The sequence below is a fragment of the Podarcis liolepis genome (genome assembly GCF_965112155.1).
Source record: "Podarcis liolepis genome assembly, chromosome: 6".
NCBI classification, from domain to species: Eukaryota; Metazoa; Chordata; class Lepidosauria; order Squamata; family Lacertidae; genus Podarcis; species Podarcis liolepis.
The window spans coordinates 44,166,426-44,192,409 of NC_139559.1; the positions used below are offsets into that span (position 1 = coordinate 44,166,426).

Here is a 25,984-nt window from a genome sequence, read left to right on the forward strand (position 1 = left end):
GAGATGAGGTGAGACAACTACCTTGGGTGGCAGGATCCACAGGGGCAGCAGATCTGGCCCCCATGGAACTCATCACCCACTTTTGCTGTGGGGGTGGCAACAGCTGCGGCATGCTCCTTGGAGGCTGGATCTGCCTCTTTAGCAGCCCCCCCCACCCGCCCAAATGCTGCATGTACAAATAGGAGGCACTGCTGATTTCCCCCCACCCCTAAGGAGGAAATGGCCCCTTGGACTCTGCACCTGCCCAGCAAGATTCAGAGTGATTCTCACTTCAGCCATTGGGCAAGGCTGATTGGATTCCTCCTCTGTTGCACCTGACGTAGCGAGGAGGGCGCCATTTTGTGGTTCACTTCAGGTGCCCAAATGTCAAGGGCTGGCACTGAGCAAAGTTGATGAAGATATCATAAGTAGTTAATCTAGTTTTCTCTCTGGAGGCACATGCACTTTGGGGTATCTTTGCCCCACCTGTATCAGTGATATCCATTTTTCTTTGCTCACTGGCAAACAGAACAACCCGAACCCTAGCAAAGCAGCAGTGGGGTGTAATGGAGCAGCCGAACCATACCCACAGCCCTCTTGCTCATTCCAGCCAGGTTAGCTGGTGGTGGGAGGAGGGAAATCATTGTGCCAGCCTGGATTCGGTGCAGCAATCAAGCCCAAAGTATCTCAGCTCCTGCCCCAATCCCCCCTGCGCTGGAGCTTTTCGCCAGCCACCTCTGGCAGGGATCCTGCTAGCAGTAGGTCTGCCTGCTTACACATTCAGTGGGTGGAACAGGGAACTCTGCACCAACAGTGAGACTGGCATCACTCTGAGGCTGAGACCAACAGGGCTGGATGGAAGGACACACCCACCCAATCCACACACACACACACACCATGGCACAAAGGGGCTTTGGATTGCAGCCTATGTTTAGGGACTGAGAGGAGCCATTAAGGAAAAGTAAACATATCTTGTGTTACTAGTGTTACTAGTGAAAGAACCCACTAGCTTGTTTCCTCTCTGTCTGTCTGTCTGTCTGTCTGACCGACCGCTTTCTAAATTCTTCTTTTTTCTTAACCTGGCCATTTCTCTTCTAGACTTTTCTTCTAGGTCATAGCTGAGGGCCAAAACTTCTTGAGGCCTGAAATTTCAGTCCTTTGAAAGGCAATATCCCTCAGGCATTAGGAATGGCAGAGAAACTGCTGAAAAGTCAAGAGTTTTTAGCTGGATCAGAAGCATCTTAGGGGTTGAAGGAATCCATGCCATGGCTTGGAGGCATCTGGTGCAGGAGAAGTGTTTTTGTTGAAGTCTGTCTGCCTCCACTATGCTCTGCTTATGTATTTATAAACGAACATTGCATGGACATTGAACCCTTCAATCCTGCACTTAATACAGGAGCCTGATGAGTTCTCACTTCTGGGGCAGTGGAGAGCGTAGCACTGTGAAGGAAGTTACCAATACAAACATAAGAGGAATAAAGATTAGAATACTTCAATATTACTATCTTTATGCAGCACAGAAAAATGGCAGGATGTGGCAGAGACGAAGCATGTATCCCCTGGGGGCAGGGAGGTAGGAATTAATGTAAGCCTTGACAAGCCACCAGGGCAGGTGAGACAGGAGGTGGGACCATAAGGTGTGCAGATGTTCCAGGATATGAGGTGCTGGTAGGTGGTCTTAAAACTATTGTTTGTTTGTACCATAAAAGTCAGGCTGGCCTTAAGTAGTTTGGACCTCTAGGCATGGGGGTTAATTTTCCATCCAGCAGAGAGATATCAGCTTTAAGATGCTGATTGGAGAGGCGCTTTGAGGAAAAGACCAGCCAGAACTGTAAATAATTAGGGATGTCAGATTCAAATGGTGCAATGAAACAAAAAGCAGTCAGAAAGCATAATTCATTTAACCTCTTAAAAGATCTGCATCTATTAATATTTCAATTTGTGATCTCAGGGCAAAGCAGTTGCTATATTACCAATGACAAGGGGGCTCGTGCAAAATATTGTTATTTTTCTTTATGCACATTTTCCAGAAGAACAGATTGTGGACACAGGGTCAGTTAAGTAGACCTGAGGTTACAGAACAGGGCTGAATGGAAGCACAACATATGGGGGAAAGTGGTTCCCTGTTGCTAATGCGCACAGGAGTGTTAAACTGCCAAACGAAGGTGAGAATATATTCAGTAGGGTAAGGAAAAGGAAAAAAAAGAGCTACATGGAAAAAGGATAATGTTCCATTTTAGAGGAGCTAGAGAAGAGTACATTTTTAAAAAGTCACAACCACCTCATAGGTAATTTAATTTTATTGCATTTTATAATGCCATTGTCATACAGATTACATGCAGCTAGATCTACTGTACAAGGGTTTACCGTCTGCCAGAGCAGACACACAGAAGTCCAGAGTACAAATACACAGCAATGCTATTTCCTTTATACAGGGTGGAAATATGGCAGTGTGATGCAGTAGGAGGAGGATGGATCAAAGGTTTACAGACATCCTTCCCCCTCCCCAGTAACCTTTCCCTTCACACTGACTTGCCACCTGCTAAAAGGATGATCACATCAAACCAACAAATGTGAGGAAGGAAAAACCCACAATATTAAAGGTCACTGCATGTCTCGCCCCTTTCTTGCACCTTCCTGGGTACCAGGAGAAGGAAAAGACAACAGAGTGCTGACATGCCACAGTCCCCTACCCTCCCACTGTATGTTGGGTACTAGGATGAGGGAGAACAGATCCACTTGCAATAGAGAAGATCTAAGAAGGAGGAGCCCCTGGAGGCAAAATTAAATATTACAAATTAGCAAATCAGGTCATTTCAGGAGACATGTTAACCTCCCCATTTCCATTCAATGAGATCAGTGACCCCTTGGCTCATGCCAAACTGCTAAGCTGATACGGTTTGAAAGTCACTAGTCATTGTTTCCTGGGTGATTTTTCTGCCACCTGAGATTCAGTGAGAGATTTGGAAGACAAGAATGCCAAGTGGTGAAAAGCTCAGAGAAGCCGAGCCTCAACTCTTTGGGAAGGTTAACCGGAAAGCTGCTCCAAATAGCAAACGGTTAAAGTGAACAACAGGCCAATGGGGCACCAGTATTTCATTCCTATAGAAGAACAGCCCCATTGCAGTGAGTAATAAGAAGACTCCCATTTGACAAATCCTTCAGCACTTTGGAATAGTCTAAATTTGAAGGAAAAAATTAAAACAAAACCTCTACAAATTATGCAGAGTGGCCACATTTCTGTGGAGTTGAACACTTGAAATCTACAGAATGGGTAAACAGAACATGCTCTTGTGGGTTTTTCTGAGTGGGATTTTTGTCTCTCTCCCCTTGAAATATACCTATTAAAGATTATGTAAACATACAAAACTGAAACACACACACCTTTGGTTTAATAAAATGTGTTTTGCTTCTGTTCTTACTTCTCCCAACTTTGAGGAAGTGAGAAGGAAAGGGAAATGATTACATCAGTATCCCAATTTCTTTTAAGCAACGGGTTCTCTCTTCCCACCCTCACCATTTCTACAACCTAATTTTCAGAAAGAAAACAAACCAAAGACAGCATAAAGAACTGGAACAGCATCCAAGTCAAGTCAAAGAGAGATACAAGAATGGCTTCCTAAATTCCAGAATAAGGGGGGGGGGAAACCTTCCTAAAATATTCCCTGCATTAGTTTCATCACAGGATAGTTAAATAGACAACAATAAACTAATTTTAGTAGGTTTTTAACCAGCATATATATCAATATATACAGATACTATCCTGCCACAAGTTGGGTTTGGTCTTTCCCACACTACCCCTTTAAAAGCCATTTTGAGGTAACAACAAAAACCATAAAAACACACAAGTACTATACGTAGTTTGAATGAAACAGTGTTTTGTGAAAAGTTATTTGTGCAAAAAACAGATGTACCTAATGCAGTTAAACTTGGGGAAAGTTAAGTGCCAAGATATTTCCAGCTTAAGAGAAGAGAACCCTCCAAGGCTCATGCCAGCCATACTTACTTTTCATGAACGGAGGGTGAGGAATAAAGGACACTGAACAACATTACAAGAGCTTAAAGCCACAAAAAGAAACTCTGTGGTAAACTATTCTTCCAAAATGACTTATGGAACAAAAGTAAATGGGCACATTTGATGAGGTGAAAGAAATTGCATGTATGCCTTAACTGTTAAGAGAAGATCCCATAGATTCATTGTCTGTTGGTACATATATTGCATTTACATATGGGTGCTGATGTTTTTAATATGGCACTATGGGAATTATTCAATTTTGAGCAGAAGACCAAAAAATAAAAATAATCAGATGTTTAACCTGCCGCCAGAAAATTATCGACTAGAGGCCCTTTCCCAGTCTGTATAAAGAGCCTCCACTTTTTGCAACAGCGGATTAGAAAGAACACCTTACAGATGAAATCGCAGCATTCAAATACGTTTTGTACAATTCTGGGCAGAGAATTCAGTCAGACATCATTACGCTTGATTTTGCTGGGAAGGCCAGAAGGAACAATATGGATTTCCCAAGCTTATTCTAAACACATTTATATTAATCTATGACAAATAATATCTCAACAGTATTTGGATTTGCTCTTTTTCTCTAGGAATGCTTGACCATTAACTTTTTCTGAATTTACACCAGTGTAACGAAACACACTGACTTCAATAACAAGGGCTGTGCAGATCTGACCAATTGCCAAGCAGCTGCTCACATCCTAACAACTATGCTCATTGCTGTCCATCACTTCTAAAGAGTTGGTGTTGCCAGGCTGGAACCCTTTTCAAAGGAATTCTCACAGAAAGGTAAACATTAAAGGAATGGGGAAATCCCCCTGTAACCCAGGAAAACACAATTTCAAAGCCATGACCTGGACATAAGAAAGGATCCTGCTCAGGTAGCTTGAGTCAGATTTAAATGAAAGGCAGCATCTAAAGAAAATTATGCCAACTGAAGCTATAGCAGCTCAATCAAGCAGTTCAAAAAACAGGAGCAAGTTTCACACTTCAAGCTGTTGGAGGGCAAACAGACCACAAATTGAATAGCTGTAGCAAACAGCATGGATTCAGTGATACTGAACTATAGTCTTTCTTCAGTGTTCTGTTATTAATCAAGCACCTGTAAAGAGTCTTAAAGTTGTGTCTAGAAAGAGCAGGGATAGGGCAGATCCTGATCAGTTGCCCAGTAAAGTTAGTGGGAATCCTGTTATTGATATGAATGAATTTAGGACTTGCTGTTTTGCAAGTAATAATCTTTTCAGCTTTATACACAGGCAAGCCCATGAGCCATGTGGAAACACTATTATAATGGCACTCCTTTATGTGTATAAAAGATGAGGCAGAATCTTAAAGCAACCAGACATCAGAACCACTCTATTTTTGTGGTACATTTCTTTCATTGGGACAGTGCGTTACCACTGAAAATTAGAAAGCTGTAGAAGCAATCAACGTGAAATTAATATCCTGGTTCAAATAGCTTTTGCTGGGAAAGTCAGAAAAACAAGAAAAAATGAGCCAAGCCAAGAGAGGATGGTTTTGACTTGAGCCATGGAAATGGAAACAATTGCAGGGCACAGAAGTTTGGAGGACTGAGAGAATGACACCCCAAACCTCCTCTTTAATTATCCAGCTCACATGTACACTGGTTCCCTTCAGGACCAGGGGTGGATTTGAAAATCCAAAGAGATTCAAAACTATGCCACTTGCCTAGTGACCAATATGCATACTGACAATTCTGATGCAAAATCCTGGTTGTAACATACAAAGCAGTGACGTTTGGACAGCATATCCAATGTTTTAAAGCTAGTGGGTTGCAACATAGCAGGGGGTGGGGGTGGGGAGTGCCCTTCTGGCATTTGGAGGGGTAGGAATCACTGTTTGAGAAACTAAATAAGATAATAACACAGATAAACACACACAAATTCCTTCCATAATTAGTAGTAAGATAGTATAGTTCTCACAGGGATAAAGGAATCTGTGTCTGAGCTAGACTACTTCATGTGTCTGAATGCTCCTTCATTTGGGGAGGTGGGATCTGCTCATACAGACAAGTCAAGGAGAACCTGTCTTTCCAACAACTAGTTTTCTGTGTGCATGGAAATACTGCATTCTCATGATCTCCTGTCCTACCTGCATTCTGAAGTGGTGCAACTCCGGACACAGATTTATTGCTGCAGCGAGAATTAAGACCCAAAGTTACCCTGTGGGATGCACACATTAATATTGTCACATCTAGGCAGGGAGGAGCTGTAACTGGCAGAAATGGCTAGCAGCACAATACAGACTGGAGACGCTCCGTTCTACGTCAAAAGCCAGTTTGTCTTACAAATTATGTATATGCACGCCAGGGTCTCTAGAAAGGTTGTATCCTCTGTACCTATAAGTTAGCAAAGGCTCCTGCCTACTTTCACTGGAGTCATAGTAAGTGCCCAATCAGGTATGGATTATGCGATATGAGTGGGCAGTGTCCCACCAAGTTAATCAAGATTCTCAGTCAAGACTAGATTCTCTATGACAGTGCAAGCCACTGAGGTTGTTATTGCTGCTCCAGGTTCAGAACTTGGGGGCAGTTTTTATATTCATCAGAATCATGGTTAAGCTTTTCCTGGACTGCACCATGAAGATGTGGGTGGGTGGCGGCACTTGTTTGGTTTTCTAATGGAGGAAAAAATCCTGCACAGGGCAAACAACCACCTTTGCCTCCACCTGTGGCCTAAAGCATTGCAGTCCAGGAAGTTTTACCATTTGATTCTACCAAAAGTATAAACTGGTTGCCACATGCCCAGCACTGCAGCAACAATTCAGCCTTAGTTGCTCCATCCCTTGCCTCCAGTTTGTTTGAGATAATGGGCATTTAATATATTAACTATGACCATTATGCTCCCTTTTCTCGGGCCCCTCCAATAAGTGAGTCAAGTTGAACAAACCCAAACAGTGAGGCACGGGCTTTGGTTTAAACAGAGACAGTTATATTTCTAAAGAGAACCTCTTCCCGCAAGTGATGATGGTTACAGTTCAGATATTGGCAGTACAGCACCAGGTAACATCACTTTAATACTGGCAGAACAACGCATATACTGGGCACCCCAGGACCAGCTGCAGGTGCCTAACACAAGTTATTGTACCAGGTAGGAGAAAAACAGACTGAGTAGCATCTTTGAAGAGTTCAAATTGATGGAACTTAGTAGGAATTGATGGGGAAAGAATACCAAGGGGTAAGATAAACAACACTGGGGTATAACCACTCAGCTCTAGAGTTGTTTTCAAAGCAATCTGACATGCTACAGTAGTACATGGATCGTGATGGAGTAAGACAAAGATCCAATATATATCTTATTGCAAAGCTGATCTACACATTAAATAGAATAAGGTGGCAGAATTCCAGAAGGAATCATTTCAGACTACAGGAATCTTAAACAAACCCTCTGTCATGTAAAAATAATCATCCAGTTTATATTAAACTAGTACATCAGGGAGAGAACAGAGGGTATATTTCAATGCTGCGCTGTTGCAGATGTTCTGCCTTGACAGATGGAATGATGCACTATTCTGGGATTCTCCCAACCCAATTTTAGAGGCATGGGGAGAGGCAGGAAGCCCAGTTGCACAAGCTGATGGCGTTTGTTAGGTGAATCCCTCCCTATGTGTTTAGTCACATTTCCTACATGCAATTTACTACATGCAGGGAGTTAAAAAAACACAAAACATTTTCAATGTATGGGAGCATTAAAAAGATGGCTACAACAGCCCCACCCCTGCAGTCTGAAATCATGCTGCCCAAAATTCTGCCATCTCACACTATGTAAATGTGTTAATTGACTCAATACCTTGAGTGGCTACAATGAATCTGCTGTGAGCTTTTCAAAACACATGCTACCCAGACAATGCCTTCAAGATCTGACAAGGCTCCCAATCATTTTGGATGATGAGGAAAAGGGTTAGGACAACAAAACTTTGGAAAGAACGACTGCTGAAAACAAAAAGAAGAATCCCAAACTGCACAAACAACCTCTGATAACAGCTGAAATGAAGGAAGCTATGATCTGAAAAGGGGAACGAGTGAGACAGAAGCAGGTTCAAGAGAGACCCATGGAATGCAAACCCTCTCTAGGCTCAACGGCGTACCCTTAATAAAGCAAATGACTAACACAAAGCAGCAATCCATGATTCTGGTCTACCTTCATTAGAAGTGTACAAAACAGCACCTGTAAACTTTGGTTTAAATAATAACTTAAAATCAAAAGAAAGTGACAAAGGGGCTAAAGGGGTGCAGGATCTTTGTGAATTTCTTTTTGGCCTATGCCAGTTGGGATAAGTCAGAATAAAAGCACCAAACAAAAATTAAAACAAAAAGTGTTTTGGTTTATGCTTCTTATCTAAGAAAGGTCTTTGGTCAACGGTTAAGCCAATTGTAAAGCATTCTGAAGAGGGCACTAGGGAGGCATTGAGATATGGTCCCAAGGAGGAAGTGAGGTGTGGTGTGTTTCTGCTCAAACTAAGGATGGGAACATTTTCCTCAAGCTGCTTCTGGAGTTGAGCTGGGCCCTGAGGGATGGATAGACAGTCAAAAGGTTCTGAGGTATTTTCAGCTCTTGCAGTCCGCCTTGACTGTATTTGCAGGCTTTGCCAAGCCAGCCACTCACTGGCAATGGATAGTTTCTCTGGGAAGGTTATTTAAAGCTTCTTAAATTTGATTCACATCCCTTAAGCAAGATCACCTCCAGCTTACTGCAGCTTAAAGATGGCCCCTCTTTCTTCCAATAGGTATACAGTCCACTTCCCATCAAACCAGAGCAACTACCCTCAATTAATCTAGATAATAAACTCCAATTTTGCTCTGCCGGTTGGAGAAGTCAGGAAGCTGAGTAGGGGGAAATTCATGCTCAGTGGAGCCCTGTAGTGTAGACTCCAGGAACCAAGCATTGGTGGTTTTCTGAGTGAGGACTGTGGCATCTCTTTATTCTTGCAGCCATGATTCAGGAAGGAAGGAAAGAAAGAAAAAAGGAAGGAAGGGTGGGAAGCTTTTTATATATCTTTACTGCTTTTCATTTTTGTCTAGGTGTGATACAAATCTGGGTCACTTAAGCGCACTACTCAATATGAAGTTTCAGAAGGAAAGTGTTAGAGAAGGAAGTACTGAGTGTTACATACATGGACAAATACAATCGCTTAGATAAGGCTTACATGGGGTAACATCAATCTCTGTTCTTTGTGACTTGAGGGGTAGGCTTCCCTTCCATCAGCAAACTTATTTAGAGAAAATAACGCAAGGGGGTGGGGAGACTGGCCAAGAAGGTGACTAGAGATCATAGTGCATGGTGTTCCAGAATTTAATAAAAAGATATATTGTTCTAGTGTAACCCACCAGAGATCCTTCTAGGAGGTAATTCCACTGGCAAAATTGAGCAAACAGACTCAAATGATTCTGCTAGGTGGTTTTAGAGCTGTTGCAGAGACTAATCAGAGAGCACCTTTTTTTTGAGAGGGGGGGGGGAGAGAGAGAACTTGATCTTGGTTAAGAGGTCTGATCCCAATCACCATTCACCTACAAACGTAAGTTTGGGGTTGTATAGAACTAATGTGTCATTCTGTACACTTAAGAAGAGGTAGAGTGGAGGCAAAAAGGCACAAGAAGTGCCAGCTGATTTACTGTAACCTTTTAAGCTAAGCTTGGGAATTAAGGAAAGGAAGAAGGAGGGATTGTTATCATGGTCTGCCAGCTGGTGAAAGGAGACTTTAAGGAAGAATTTTAACACCATTAAAATGCACTGTGCTGGAGATAAATGGAGCAGTGGTGCATACAGGCTAAAGAGACAACATTTTGAGTAGGTTAGCTCTCTTCCTTACCCAGACAGTATTACCCTCACTTTACCAGATGGTGCTTTGAACAATGGGGGGGGGGGACCTAATAATGAAAGAAAGAATGGTGCAAAGGAATCCTAAGACAAGTTAATCGTGACTATTTTGCTCCAATGTCTTTGGGGGCCTTAGTCTGGGGAGGGCATCCAGCAAGCTAATCTATGCTGAACTTCAGTGTTGAAGCATGGCTATGGCAGCTTACTTTTCTAACATAAAGGGTTGCATACAGAACACAATTTCTTGCTGGTTTGGGAATCATCCAGGTGTGGCCAAGTACCAGCTTGTTTTCCCAAAAGGTGATGATGAAACTCCTGTATCTTGATTAAACCCTTAATGTGGGGGTCATCCACACTTGTGTTTGTCCCATGATTTCTAGGCACAAAATAGGTATGGGTTCCACGGCTTTTCTCGGGAAACCCCGCTGTTTACTGCTGAATCGGTAAACCCCATCTATTGGATTTTCTGTAGATAAATGTTTATTCCAATTCAGCAGTAAACAGGTTTTCCTAGTGAAGGAAGCAGTGGGACAAAAAAAAGAACCTCTTGGACCCATGACTGGAAATCACAGGGAAAAAGGAAGTGTGGATAAGCCCTAGGTTACACAGATTTACTGGTGGGAGAGTGGACACACATGAGCTTGCTTTAGAAAGAGACTCCTCAAAAGCCCAGTATCCAACTTCTTTGACCCACTGCATCCCTTGTCCCACAATGGCCAAGACAATTTTTTGGTCACCAAGATGGAGCTTTTCGGTTGCCCTCTCATGGAAGTAGAGGGAGAGGAGCCTTTGGAAACCATTATTTTTTTCTGCCGGGAAGAGCTCCTGGAATTATCCTCTTGCCTCTCCATCCTGAAATTCTAATTTGAGGCATCAGACAATGAGTTAACATAAAATAAAAAGGCTGTGGGAAGGGTTTTTGGTTAACACTGTTTGTTCACCTGAAAGATGTACTAGATCCTACTGTAACGTTTTGGAAACTTTTGTTCCCCCTCCAAAATAGTTGGCATCTAGGAAGTAACTGCTAGCATACCAATTGTGTTGTTAGATATATTTCCACTAGACAAGCTAATGTCTAGAAGGAAACGAGTGCTTCATCATAGCGTTGCTGTGTTTGGTCACAAAGGAAAAAGTTTGTTGACCTTACATTTATATTGCTTTGAGTTTTGCATGGTCAACCGGCTCTTGGTTTTCTACAGCCACATACATTGGCCTGTCCCCACTTCCCCCTCCCCCCACCACAAGTGCTTCAGATTTTGCTGGCTTTGCTAAGTCAGCTCCACTCGCATATACTTGGCCTTCCCATTTACCCACCTCTTCACTCCCACATGAGCAACCAAGAGTCATGCTTTCTGGCCTTATCCCAGCATGGGTGAAAACGGAAGGGACAGAATGGAAGCTGGGAGGAGCAAGCAAAAGGTTTGTCTTGCAGAAGTTAAAGTCTTTCCCTGAATTCAGTCTCATGCTGGGCCCCAGCAGCTTGCTGTCCAATCATCTGGCTGTTGGCTTCCGGTAAAATTTTCACAGTATGTGATGGCGCGGAATGGATATTCATCCCTGGGTTTTGTGGTGAATAAAACTTTGTGGACTGAAGTCTGGCTGTCAAGCATGACTGGTAAAAGAAGGCTACTTCTTGAACTTGCAGGGGCACAAACACAGGTTGGAGAAAGAATAACCGAGTGGTTTTATGTGTGGCAGTGAGAGACCCTTTGGCTGTTTGTTGACCTACAGTGTATTCCTTATACCCAGCTCGGTTTTTTTCCATTTCTCTCTCATTCAGGAAATGAGCAGAAGCTGGGACAACACCAGGGCCACTGTAGGGTTCTAGTTTCAAACTGCTGTTCCAGTACGTTGAAATAGTGCTAGGGTGTGTGTGAGTTGTGTATGCATATATGCTAAGTGTGTGCGCGTGAAAAAACATTCCTCCTAGTGCAAAGTTCTCAGTGGGATAAACTGACAGGTTACTGGAAATGCTTTCCATGGGAAAGTGGGGGACATTCACAGAAGCCCAAGGCTTGGATGCTGCCCCCTGCTGGACTGGATGCTTCCAAAATCTTGATTTGTGGAAACAATATGGCATATGAGCTGAAAATGACAAAACACAGAGCAGACAATACGAGACACCTTCTTTTTATCCCCATGAGAATGGGGTGATGGAGCAGGGGAAGGCAACAAAGAAGTCTTCGGACAGAACCAACCTACCATCCTCGTTTATCAGTTATAAAATAATAAAAAAGTTAAAGAAAAAGCTCAACTCTGGTTTTTGTTTCTTTGCACATCCCCCTCTGTGAATGTCTGTTAAGAGTCACTGGGATGTAAGGAAGGGAAAGAAGTGTGTGCCTTCAGCAATGGGTAGACCCAAGGAAACCCTTTTGCTTTGCAGAAGTGCCTTAAACAAGATAACGCTGAAGGTCACCTTGAGGAGGTGGGAGCCATTGCTTTGTCTCTGGGGAAATGCTGGGCCTAGGTGAGGAGGGAGGGCCCTTAAGACAAGTCTTCCACTGGCAGCTCCTCCTCCATGTCTCTGTCATCAGGAATTGTCACATTCTGATTGGTTGTTCCCATGAGAGAAACAGGTCTGCTGTCATCTTCTGTCTCAGTTGGTTCTTCCTTCACATGGACTTGGTGGCTGCAGAATGGAAAGTTGGAGAAACCAAGCAGAATTAGAACAAAATTTTACTAGGGAAAATAAGATCATTCAGGAGATTACTAGCAAAAGAAGCAGGGCAGAAACTGAACATTTGGCTGAAAGGACATTAGTGCTGACTTTTTCAAGATCCCAAATATTTGAGTCTAAACATGTTTCCCTTGGGACAGAAATTTTCGCAGCATTTGGATCAATTACATGGGCTGGGGGTGTTTTACGGCAATTATAATGTTTAGTCTATACTCATTGCAATCTCCAGATTAACTTGATGTTAATGCTTCCCCAGATGAATTTTAATGCTGATTATTTATTTATTATTTGAATATTCATCCAAAGATCATAGAGTGGTTTACAACATAAAAACACAAAATGCGTAATAAAAACAAACCAATAACCCTCCTCCCACAAACACATTTAAAAGACCTGGTTATAGAGGTTTCCACCTGGCACCTCAAGATAGGTAATGAAGGCGCCAGGCGAGCCTCCCTGGAGAGTGCATTCCACAAATGGGAAGCCACTGCAGAAAATGCCCATTCTTGTGTTGCCACCCTCCAGACCTCTCATGGGAGAGGCACATGAAGAAGGGCCTAAGAGGATGATTACGGGGTCTGAAAGCCCTTGTCATTACAATCAATGATTTGACATTTGGACATTGAATGTGTGGCTCCTATACCCACCCACCCATTCTAGATACAGTCGTACCTCTGCTTACGTATCCCTCCAGTTATGTAAACTTCAGGATACGTAAGCAGCAAACCCGGAAGTATATTTCTGGGTTTTTGCAGCGCTTTTCCGCCACACATGCGTGCACAGAAGTGGTCTTTCCAGTTGTGAAAACTTTGGGATCTGGCTGGAACTCTGGAACGGATCCCGTCCGCAACCGGAGGTACCACTGTAGTTTACTACAGGCATAGGCAAACTCGGCCCTCCGCATGTTTTGGGACTACAACTCCCATCATCCCTAGCTAACAGGACCAGTGGTCAGGGATGATGGGAGTTGTAGTCCCAAAACATGCGGAGGGCCGAGTTTGCCTATGCCTGGTTTACTACGTCTGAGTAAGGCAGTAGTCACTCAGACTCTTATCCAACAGTGATGCTGACATTATAGCTTGCCAAAAGGCACTGTACCACTGTGTGTTGAAGGAGGGTTCTGATGTGAAAATGAAGTATTCTTTAACAGGAAATCTGGTGAAAATTCATTAGCATTCCCAAGAAGCCCGTTTTGAACCCCAGGGCTATCCCCCCCCCCCCTGACACAAGCAGCAGGGCAATACTCAAGTTGTACATGTATTTGATTCTTAAATGGGTCCTCCAAAAGTTGCACAGCCTGACCCACTAATGAAGTGTAGAAGATGTCTGCATTTTAAAGACTACTGTATCTGTCATTGCACTTCTAGGGCAGCCCAGTATGCAGGAGCTACCAGAGCTCCAATTCATTTTTGCCTGGAAGGAAGCCTATAGGAAAAAAGGCAAGTCTGAACTTACCTATACTGCTGTGGTGAAAGCCTGGGGCTATTGCTGCCATTACTGTTGACTTGTTCCACAGTGCTGCTCACATCATCATGGCCGACATGTAGCATGCCGCTAGTGGAGCTTGTGTTGATCATGGTGGGACTGTTCAGCAGAGGAAAGTTGCTCTCAGCCAGGGCTGCCTAAAAAGTCAAAATGCAAGTAATAAAAATACCATAGCACAATATCATTACCTAAATAAAGACCAATTTAGTGGGTGTGTTGTGGGTGGGAATACAGTTAATGAATACTCAAAAAAAGAAAAAGAAAAGAAAAGAAACAACAGGTTTACAAAACAACTCTAGTTCTATATAGGTAATGAGAAAAAGAAATTACTTTCCCCAAGTACTTAAAGTGCATCTGGCTATGTTTTCTTCTACAACAGCTCAGTGTACAGAAATGGAAATGTATGTTCCACTTTTAAATCTCACAACATGAAATGAATCAAGGAACAAAAGTAACAACAAAAGCAACTAAAATACTTTTGTAAAATCTCATTAATAAACTTTCCTGTGTTGATTTTATTCCGTCAACAATCATGGGAATGAAACTCAGGTAGATGTCAGAAAGGTGAGCTTTTTGTGTGTGCTGAGGAAGCTCAGGGTACCTACTTCATTGGTTAAGAGAGTTCTGAAGTCTAATTTAGGGGACTTGTTAAATAGTGCTAGCCCACTGGTTCCTCAGCAGTAATCATTCTAATGATACCTGCACAATTATTCCATATCTGGACCCTCTCCCTATCCATAGACCTACAACACCCTAGTCTACCAACCTACTGAGAGGGGAGGCTGAAAGGACAATTTCATTTACCATCCTGCAAGGCACTCAGCTGTGATGAGGGAGAACGAGGTTATTTAGATATTCTGCCATTTGCTATCCTTTACTCCTTACAACTATTGCCAAAACAACTGATCTTTACATTGCCTAGGAGGACATTAGTGAGTTACTGCAACAAACAGTAAAGTGGGTTTCTAGCCCATTTGGAGCGAGGGCTCTCACATGACTGTGGAGAGTGGAATTGCTTAGGTTGATCTGGTTCTCCAATATATCTTGTGGGAAAGGAGCACTGGCTATAATGTGATGAGAGAAACAGAAAAACCAAACCACCTTTTATGCATTTGATTTCTATATTTTATTTTATTTCTATATTCACATTGCTATGAGGAACCAGTGGAGTGGGAGCTTGCTTTGTTGGACATGAACTGTGAACACAGCACCCCTTCAGCAAGGGATGGCTCTCTCTAATGGGAATAATATTACCTATAAAACTTGTTCATTGGTGGGTCATACCTGGTAGCTGGCATTAAGTGCTCCATAACTAAGGCCAGAAATCATGTTTTTGACTAAAGTTGGACTCCTGTAAACAAAAGAAGCAGCTGTTAGCATTCTTACCTAAGCACAAGATGCAAAAATAGACCCACTACGGAAGAGCAGCTGCAATAGTTGCTGCCAGTGTTAAGAACCGAAGAGCCCCGCTGGATCAGACCAAAGACTGATCTAGTCCAGCATCCTGTTCTCACAGTAGCCAATCAGATGCCTATGGGAAGCCCGCAAGCATTACCTGAGTGCAAAAGTGTTCTCTTTGCTTGTGATTCTTAGCAGCTGCCATTCAGAGGCATACTGCCCTCAAAAGTGGAGTAGAACATAGTTCTCATGGCCAGTAATCACTGACAAGTTTATCCTCCATAAATTTCTCTAATCCTCCTTTAAAGCCATCTGTGCTGGAGGCCATCACTAAATCTTATGGGGAAATGATAATGGTGTTGTTTTTTTCCAGTGTCTGAAAATATGCCCTACTGTGGCTGGAAGATGGTAACCAGTCCCATGTTATTCCCCCTCCATCTACTACAATCTAAATATTTAGAGGTTACAGGACTATTATCTTATCTTCCCTGACCATTGGCCATACTAGCTAGGACTGATGGGAGTTAAGAGTACAGCATTTGGAAGAGCACAGGTTAGCCACCCCTGTCAACTGTGTCCTAGGCTCTGCTGTAGTCTGTGCTGTTTCATTTTAGACATGTCTCCAGACTGGGTGTGCCCCAGGAACATTGCAACAGTTGTCAGAGATTTTTAATCTGAAGGGCTAGGGGTTTCTTTTAATCTCTTCTCTCCCCCATTTCTTGTTTGTGTACATAAATACACTAACAGGTTTTCTATGGTTATAGGAGCTAATACCACAATTGGAATACCACCAGTGGTGCCCTGTTTGTTGCCTGTGCAGCTTCCACTAATGGTTTCTGCTAGTGGTAAGTGAATGTTTTTGGCTGTGGAAATATGTTACTATGTGCATGCAATGCTACTGCTACATACTGCTATGATGCTTGCAGTGCTATCCTATGGTTGTCTACTCAAGATGTTCCTTTGTGTTCAATGGAGCTTACTACATGGAAATCCTATACAAACATACTGTGTCTGACAGCTTGCCGAACAGGATTGTTCTCCTCTTCCCAAGGATGTTGTCTGGCAAGCTATCAGACATGCTGCAAGTGTGTGCCGGATTGCAGTTTTGTTCATATAAATTTAAAGGGATGACTATCATTGGTACCCCAATTATATTTACTGATAAAATGGTTAAAGTGAAAATATGTCAGTTTACATGTCTCACATCCCTCTTCACAAAATTATTCCTTTCGCTGGAAATAGCCAGTGATGTTTATGTGACAGTTCCATACAACTGCCCCATCCTCAAATGAACCTTTGTAAAGAAAAGAGGGAATGCCTTTTCAACCCACAAATAATGTTTTGCTGACAAGAGGGTTGTTGTCTCATTGCAGGTAGAGAACATATTTCCAATGCAATGCATACTTCTAAATGTACATCTTTGCAGTAGTGAACACACACACAGAGATGTGATAATCACAGAGCAGTGTGCAATGTTAAAGTTCATTTCTGAAAACTGGCACAGGCAATAAACATATTAATCAGTGAAGCAAAAGCTAAAATATGGTTCTGAAAAGAATAAATTCATAGGGAAATCTTGAAGGAATGAAAATAATAACTCAGGCCTCTCAGCCACTTCTGAGCTTACCTCAGGGATAATAGATGGGGATTATATCCCAATCATTTGAAGAGGGATATTTACTCCTTCACAAAATACTAATTCATTTACAGAACTCATAGCCACAAGATTTACCAGTGGTTGTCACTAGCTTTAAAAGCTCCCCTCCGCCCTTCAAATTCATTGGGTATTTATCTACACGTGTTAGCAATGATGTATGTTCAGACATGGTATACTGCCAAATTCAGAGGACAGCTGTTGCCTTCAAGCCTTATGTGCAAATTTCTCAGTAACATCTGCCAGGGCACAGTTGACGACACAGGTGGACCTTTGGTCCTGACCAGCCAGGTTGTTTTCATGATTCTGCCTCTGAGTGTGCAGCCCAGATGAGAGAAAGATGTTGCTGGAAGATGTGCTGCTGCCCCACTGCTCCCCTCCTATGTACTCCCCCCCCCCATGAGCTTTGCATACTCCCAGCCATTCTCATATTCAACTGCAGCACTCCTCTTTCCATGGAGGCTGCCTGGCAAGCTGTCTGACACACCCTGTCATCTTTGGTGGCCTTCTCTTTTGGTACTCAAGTTCATCTACAGTCCAGACGGCTCCCTTGACATTCTCCACTCGGACGAAGCACTTGTGTAGGCTCAGGTTGTGGCGTACGGCGTTCTGCAGGGAGGACAGAAAGAAGATAAAGAATGATGTTGAAACACGTGAAGACCTTCTGCTAGACACCCCTCTCGGCAACGCTTCCAGCTGATACCTCTGTTAGCAGCCAGTCTCCTACAGATTAGTCAGCAACCTGCTACCGATATCCTGAAAATCTGTCTCTCTGTATAATGGGGGATGATGCTTTCGGTCTACCATTTTCTGAAGACAACCATCTGCTCTTTATGGTAATAGCTAGATATTTGGGTATTGTCTCTACTGTACATGCTCCTATGCCATATTACTCAGCTAGATTGTTGCCTGGGTCAGCACCACCTCCTGATCAGTTATCACATCGTCTCATCCTAATCATGATTGGTCCCAGCCACCTCCTCACAACAGCAGGGATGTGCTTGCATACCTCTGGACTATCCTAAGGAAACATCACAGCTGGCATTGAGGTACCCTCAGCAGCACACACCAGCAGTGAGAGCGGAAGATGAGCCCCTCTCCTTCAAGGGCAATTGATGGGATCAACAAATGCCAGCAGCAGCTGGGAAAAGGCTTGGTCAGAAATGCAGAAGGAGAGGGCTACTGTGTGACATTCCAGCAGAGCATGCTATGAAAAATGTTTCAGTCCTGTTATTCTGAGATCAGCAGGACAGCGACCACACCATTCCATTCTCTGGGACACTTGCTAACAAAGCTTCCATGGAAGAGCCATTTTGTGATTGTGTGTCTTGTTCTCACCTCCCACGGAAGTGAACTGAGAATGGTTGCTGGGCTTCCACAAACCAGCCTACGTAATTGCTCATTATTGGCTAAATGTAGAGAAAAGGGAGGGAGAGGGAAAGGAAACTAAATATCGTGCTGGGAAATGAATTGCCAATGCCAGCTCCTACTTGGAAATCCTCAGCCTTCCCCCCTCCCATCACACAGCCCATCCTTCCTCTTTATTCTGTGTTGCCCATCTTTACATTTCTAAATGTAAAATAAAGAAAATGCACGTACACAGGCAGTGTTGCCCCGAGAGATACTAGCTCCCTTTCCCCCCTTCCAGCTCCCTGCCATTTGCTACTGCCCCTATTTCATTACCAATTTTAATTTGCCTCTAATTAAATCCTGTGTATTTTTCCGACTCACTTGCTAATCCATGAGGGAGGCAGGAGGCTGGAGTGGAATCTCTCCGAGCTATAATTACAAAGGGCCTAATCACGTCGGGGCTCTGCCTTTGAATAAATTTCCTTGCATTAAGGTTCTCAGATTCTCTGCCTTGCAAATGAGAATGACCCCAATTTCAGGATGTTGGCCTCGGAGGGTTTTTTTTTTTATTTCGAGTCCTGATTCGTGATGAGAGACTAATTCGTTACGCTAAAACATTAACAGCAATTTAAAAGGTCGAACGGGGGCCGTATAAACAAAAGAGCTGGCCAAGACAACAAGGCAAAAGAGAGAGATGGGGAATAAAAACCCCACCTTCGAAAGTGTTACAGTTCTTGGAAACTCAATGAATCAGACTTTTTCTTCCCATACTGGCTACAGTATTTTTCAAGCCTACCCATTCCTCCTCCCCATCGACTTCCTTCTATTATTTACCCACCTGAATATTTGTGACAATGCAATTGTCCCTTCCTGGTGCCCCTGTTCTCCAGACATGAGAAGAGAGGCCTCAATTTCCATTTTTGTTATAACTGACAGCAGTTCAGGCTAGAATTATATGGGGCCTGATGTTGCCCATGTACCACTTGAAAATGTATTCATCACTAGCATACTCTTATCACTACACAGTGTTCAGCAACAGAGTAAACTTCTTTCCTGCATTCAGTAAGACCACATCAACTAACAGTAAGGTAAATGGTCATCGCATATCAGGCATGCCTACGAGCAGTAAAAACCCAAACACTGCATCTTGCTCAGTCTTGTCATGCTTGTGGCATGTTGGCACACATTTCCAATAGGTAAATACTATGCCAATTTTCAAGGTAAGGGCCCTTCTACGTGGCACTGTTTGCTTGCGGCAGCTCTGCATAAGCGTTGCAAGAGCTTGAGGGATTTCACATGGCATCATGGCTTGGACTTGGTAACACTTTCAGGGAACTGAATAGCAGCCTGATGAAATGGCTTGGGGATTTGCTTTGCTGCTCTCAGAACAGAGTACTGAATAGCGTTTCTTCTTCTGCACCACCTTTACAATGACATTTGAAGTGCCTTATAACCCTCTCTCTTTTTGTGGCATTGATGCTGCTGCAGTGTGAGGTGCAGATGAGCTCTGTGACTCTGTGGTTGATCATCTGTGAGTAGGAGATCTGCCTCAGGGCTTACCCCAGACAGGAATCACACAAGTGTGTGTGTGTGCATGAGAGAGAAAGCATGCCTAAATGGCTCGCTGAGTTCCACAAAGGGAATCTCAGGCAGGAAGTGAATCTGTCTCTAAAGACAGTCCCAATGAAGAAATCAAGAGAATAAGGTCAAGCTTTCCCTGTAAAAACCTCCTGTTTTGTTTTTGGTACAGCAAATCCTGTATGGGATTGGTTACTGTTGGAAACACCACATCTGCTTCTGTTACAAAATGACGGCCTTTTCTCTTTGGTCTCCACTGAAACCGCTTTGAAGGCAGACACCCTCCGGCGCTGAAATCAGCAGATGAGCACGTACGTCTTTTGCAAACCTGTGCTGGGAAAAATTCTACCTCTGTTTCATTAGTGTGGCCATGCTGCTATTGGCCAGATGATGAAGGCCGAGAATGTTATCTGCTCATGAGGGCCATAATGAGACCGGGAAATCATCCCCATTCTGCCCCAAAATATGGCAGTGATGGATTTTGGTTGCAAGGGTCTCCCCATTTGACATTGATCCCTACCCAGCAGACTGCTTCTATTATTTTTTTTTTATTTACAAACTTTCTGAACTGCTCTTCATCCAAACAGAACCTTGGCGCAAGTGTGTGTGTGTGTACAATACTAGCAGAAACTATAAAGCAAAACATTAAGCACCACAGAACAATAAAAACAGGCTAAAAACCAAATCATTTAAGAGCAAGGCTTGCTCTTCTGATCATCAAGAGGTATAGAACAGACTCAGGCTCGCTTAGCACCCATTCAGTGTTTTATTGGGTACCACTAACCATCCATAGCTGGCAACAGGACACTGGCTTGCTTATATGCACAGGGCAGGAAAGGAAATGGAGGCCAAATGAGGCCACTACATGTGCAGGGATGTTCACAGATTCTTCCTGAAAATCCCACATGCATTTTCATAAGCTGTCTAGGAATAACTTCACACAGAAATCCCAGGAAGGAAAAATCTATGAAAGGTGCTTCTGGCAGCATCTGAAGAAAGAAACACTAAGCTTTCTAGCTCTTTATGTGGATTATTCACTGTCTCTTGGCCATCCCAGTGGCTGGCAGGAGGGTGTCGCCAAGTGTGTCTTTCCTCTTTCCTTACTTCTGTGGTCTCCTGCTCCGGGGAGGCATCCTTGCATGATTTAAATGCAGCTTTTGTGTTTTGACAGAGTATTTGTTTAATGCCAGGCTTGGCTGCTCTGTTTGCTTCTTATCTTTGTCTTTTCTAATGATGTTTGCTTTATGCCCCTGGCCCAGCTTCTCTCCCCAGCTTCTACCCCAGCCATTCAGCATCTCCCTGTTACATGCGCTGCTGCTGCTGCCGCCGCCGCCATACCAACAAAATCCTCCTCACACCTGCCTCTTTGCAGGCACCTCCTGCCATACCTCTTGGCACCTATTTACTTTGCACTCACCCAGCTCCTACTACCTAAGTACCTCAAATCGCTCCAGAAGGATTAAACCATCATTTAAAAAATGAAATGCTTTCTTTGTGAGACAACCAACGTAATATGCGCTTTCACTGGAACAAGCCGTAGTGCTGGAATTTCTGTTCCTTCCCATACCTCTTTTATACTGACATTATTTTCTTCAATTTTGCCAGAGACAATAAAGAAAAATATGGGACTAAATGGCAAATTGAAGCAAACACAAGATTTTAAAGCTATTTTTCAAAGTAAGATTTTTTTTTTAGTAGAGATTTTCAGTCTGCACCAATCTATTTCTAATTAGCCAAGGGTGCAATTAATGTCTACACAACATCAATAAAGGATGTAGAAATGGACATCATTCCTCACTTCCTCTCTAATGGCTAGAAAGAGAGTCCAAAAATTTGGATTTCTGGCTCCTGCCCTAACCATTTTAGGCATAGCATTTTCTATGGGGCATGTAGTTTTAAACAAGAGCGACAGCTATAGCTTGGCATATCTCCACATCCCCTTCCCCAATTCTCTTCAATAGGACCCTACTTGCAACGTGTCCGAGATGCTGTCTACAGTTATTTGTGTCTTGCACAAGCACAGCTTATTTACTTGTAGTAATCCACCTGAACCATTAGGGGGACTCAATGATTGGTGCACAAACTTACTTACAGAGCACTTGAAATGATTGCAGCCTTCCTCAGTTTGTTTAAATTACCTATTCACAGACACCCATTCTGGTTAATATTGTGGCTCTTACTCTTTGCTTAGAAAGGAAAATAAAAGGGTCATCTAATCACAGTCTTGTTTCAAATCATTCCCTACGCCAAAACGCAAACGTTCCCATGACACTTGCTTAAAGGCTGATGCATTTAACCAAAGCACAAAAATCTAAATAGAACATAGATAATTAGTCTTATAATTGTTCACATCGAAGGGAGAGCAGATTTTGTTTTTATATCACCCTCTCAGTTAGGGGCACTTTGATACATCCCTTTTTAGGCATATCCAGCCAAGCATGCAACTCAAAATATGGCAATGTGTCTTTTTACTATTAGCATGTATATGGGGACATCACTGGGCAGAGCAGCCCCTCCCCACACACATGTTGTCACTCATACATGCCAGGCATGCACTTTTCACTGCACAGATTTTAAAGAGCAACACATGTAGTTGTCTTCAGAAGGTCCCATAGGGTTAAGTAGGCGAGATGAAGGTGGTAAAGTCAGAGGAAAATTCAGTGGTGCAAAACACTGGAATGAAAGACGGGGAGACTTTATGAGAGCAAAGGTTTGAGACAAAGAATGAAATGAAAAGAATGAATATATAGTAGGATTGTATTAGCCTTGTACACCCCCTTGCCAAGAAAGTGGGAGTTGCTGAAACAAACTCTTGCTGATACTCTGTACCAATGAACAAAAGCAGCTGAGGAAGGCTTAGAGGATGAGCATAGACGAAAACCTGTAAACCTTACAGAATTAAAATACAGGCACAGCAATACGTTGTGAAGCAACAGATCTCATGCTGGGGATGGTGAAATTACACATTTCAGTTCTCTGACATCATTATTCATGGTCAGTCATCCAGACAGAGGCACAGAACACCAGCAACAAAACAACTGATTTGGGAGCAGGATGCCAGCCTTCCTCACAAAACGGGGCCTAACATATTTCCAGGCGGGCTTCAAAGAAATTAATTTAGAATTAACCATTTTCTCACAAGTAACTGAAACGTCTGTAATTCTGCTGCCAAATCCACCATGTCTATGGCGTACTTTAAATATCTTTGAATCATTAACATCAAAAACACGAAGGTGAATAACAGCAGTTAGTATTCACTCATGCAACAAGCCCAGATTTACAAATAAGAGCCCACAGACTATTATGAAAGTTCAATATAATGGAAAACACCTTGCACTAAATGACTAATGTTTCATAAGAATTAAGGTTGTTAATAGTACACAGTGAACAAGAGAGATCAAAAGGTGAAGAAACAAAATAGTTTGTGCTATAAATAACAAGTGAGAAAAGAGCTGCAGCTTTTAAAAAAAATAAAATCCAGTTTTATTCCTATCTAACGCGCACGCGCACCCCCCCCTAGGGCACAACCCAGCCAAAGTTAAGCACTTTAAGTCACATTATTTGCAATAGAAGAGCAGTGCTATGCACATGCTTAACATTTTTGCTGAAATTTAGTGAACTGTTTTCTTTCTAGCAGTATACAAACAGATTTATTTCTGTCTTGCAACCCCTGGCAGAGAGAAAATGGGACAAGTAAAGACATCCACTGCCAATGAAGGAGGGGAGCATGGTCCCCATGTGCACTGCCTCCACTGGGCTCTTCCCTCCTGCCTGCACTTTGGGTAAGGGAATGAAAGTGGAACAACCCACTTGCAGGCCTGGAAAGGAAGAGGAGCTCTTGCTGTTATGGCATTTCTTTACAACAAGGGTGTAAAACTCTAAATTACCAAGGGACACTTTTAGGACTGCTTTACCCCATCAACAACGGGCAAGCATTTCTGCCAATTGTTATACTCTGTCTTTTCTTTTTAACCACTTCCCTGTTAACTCCCATGCCCCCTGCTCTGTATTCCATACTGTACTCTATCGGAACTACCTCAGGTCCTTCTATAGCTGCTCGCACTTATCGTACTTTCACCCAGCACATCCTATTTGTCACAGCATCCTCATCTCCTCCTTTCCACTTGCTCTCAACCATCATATCTGCTAGGCAATAGAACTCTCTTCCCCGCAATCTGTACCAGCTTCTCTCTCATTTCCCTGTCTCTCTGCATCCTCATCTCTATTACTCCCTTTTCTTCTTTGAGTCTTTCCCCACTCTATGTCTGACCTTCTTGATTATCTCTACTCTTCACTACTGAAGCCCATGGCAAGAGGACACAAAGGGTGGAATGCAATGTTGTGCTAATATTATTGCTGTGCCAGAACAAGCATTTCTGCTTGCCAGATGGAATGATTTCCCGCCTTGCCTCCCTGTACCGTTCAGGGGGTTCTCCTGAACACCCAGAGCTGATCTGGGGGAGATGCAGGAGGCACATGGGGGGGGGGGGAGCTCCACTGTGCTACCAGGAGTCCCTGTGCTGGCTTCCACTAGTGCTCCAGCTTAGTTGAATCCGGCCCTAACCTTTCTTTTCCTTAGCAATTTACACACTGAAGGAGTTTCTGACACAAAAAGGCTATATAGCATGGCCAACTGAATGAATCATGCTGTCAAAAATGGTACCGGTTCCACTGACTACCTCTGAATCCAGAGAAAGAGAAGGACCAGTCTACCAACCTCACGCCACCTGCTAATGAATCTGTGAGGTTGAGAGAGATTTGTACTCATGCACAATAAGGTAGAAATGGGCTACAAAGGATGGATGTTTGACATTCTTTTTTGTGGCAGTGCATAGATTACAGAATGCCCTTGTTGCAAAATACAGCTTCTCCTTCACTTGTTTTTATATAGGAAGTAAAGACCTACTTGTTTCCATAGGCCTTCAATGCCTGGCAGCCTCAGCATTTTGAATTATCTGTCATTGACTGGTCATAGGTCTTTCTAAAACTGATTTCAAATTTTCATTTATTATGGTTTATTGTTTTTAAATGAGGTTGTTAGCTGCTTCACTATGTGACAGAAAACCAGGATATACGTATATTGAAATACAGTAAAAGGAAATTAAATGTCCCAGTGGTCCTTAGCCATGGAAGTGCCACAATTGTTAATGGGCCTTAAGTTCTGTAGGCCTGGTCTACAACTCAGCTAACATTTGGGGAACCTGCCTGGTTCTCTGTACAAATATGTTTGTGCGGAAAGGAGTTGTTCATTTATTTATTTAACAAAATTTGTATACTGCTGAGCTGTAAATAACCTCCAAGTGGTTTACAATAAATTTAAAATACACATCATTTTAAATGTTTGTGTGAGAGAGGAACATTAAGCATGCACATGCATATATTGGTGTGTGCTTCCTATGTTTGTATGTGTTTTCAACCTTTACCGTTCTTAAGGGGAATCAGCCTTTTGGCCATATAACTGAATATGTCAGGGTACTAAAGGACATAACAGTCAGAGTAGATTTCTTTCAAGACCATACTAAGTTACTCTTGGGGGGTGGACCACCACTTTTTAAATTACCTGCTGTTCCATTTACTTTTTTCTCCACATAACCCAGGTTTTCCTAGTGTTAAACACCTTACTGTATTCATTGTATAATGATCCTGGATAAATATTGCTCTTTATCTACTTTGACAATCAGCATGGCATATCGCTTAAAACCAAGAGGACCTTCAGTAGAATAAGGATGATAGTGATCTTGAAAAATTCACCTCAAACCAGGGGTAGTCCAGGCAGGCAGAGATTGGCAGGTCAGGTGGGGGATATTGTGTGCACTAATACTACTATGGGGAACCAACTGCCATAATTTAAAAACCAGAAATTTCCAAGTTCAAACCCAGAAATATTTTACAACCCAGCCATATTTTCCCCTAAAAATGTTAGGTGGAGCAAACTAGTGCTCCTGGTAGGGTGCTATAGTGGTTTTAGCCTTGACAGACTGACTGTGAGCTAGAGGGCTAACATTTTCTTTCAA

At 42.9% G+C, this 25,984-nt stretch overlaps 1 protein-coding gene and 1 long non-coding RNA gene across 12 annotated transcripts in view; one reads left to right on the plus strand and one right to left on the minus strand.

The window, feature by feature from the left end:
- LOC310709544 overlaps positions 1 to 20,991 on the plus strand; it is a 56,989-nt gene extending 35,998 nt beyond the window's left edge. Inside the window, exons 2-3 of the long non-coding RNA XR_014527571.1 lie at positions 16,153 to 16,233; positions 20,143 to 20,991. This is a non-coding gene — a long non-coding RNA (uncharacterized lncRNA). The remainder of the gene's footprint in view (positions 1 to 16,152; positions 16,234 to 20,142) is intronic.
- The window catches only part of FOXP4 (forkhead box P4), a 151,694-nt gene continuing 127,971 nt past the window's right edge, over positions 2,262 to 25,984 (minus strand). For all 11 annotated transcript variants that reach the window (XM_083509219.1, XM_083509213.1, XM_083509217.1 and 8 more), the window contains 4 exons: positions 17,530 to 17,651; positions 15,275 to 15,341; positions 13,961 to 14,127; positions 2,262 to 12,457 (listed from right to left, as the gene is read on the minus strand). In XM_083509219.1, the coding sequence (XP_083365345.1) occupies positions 12,313 to 12,457; positions 13,961 to 14,127; positions 15,275 to 15,341; positions 17,530 to 17,651 (501 nt within the window). In that variant the 3' untranslated portion in view covers positions 2,262 to 12,312. The remainder of the gene's footprint in view (positions 12,458 to 13,960; positions 14,128 to 15,274; positions 15,342 to 17,529; positions 17,652 to 25,984) is intronic.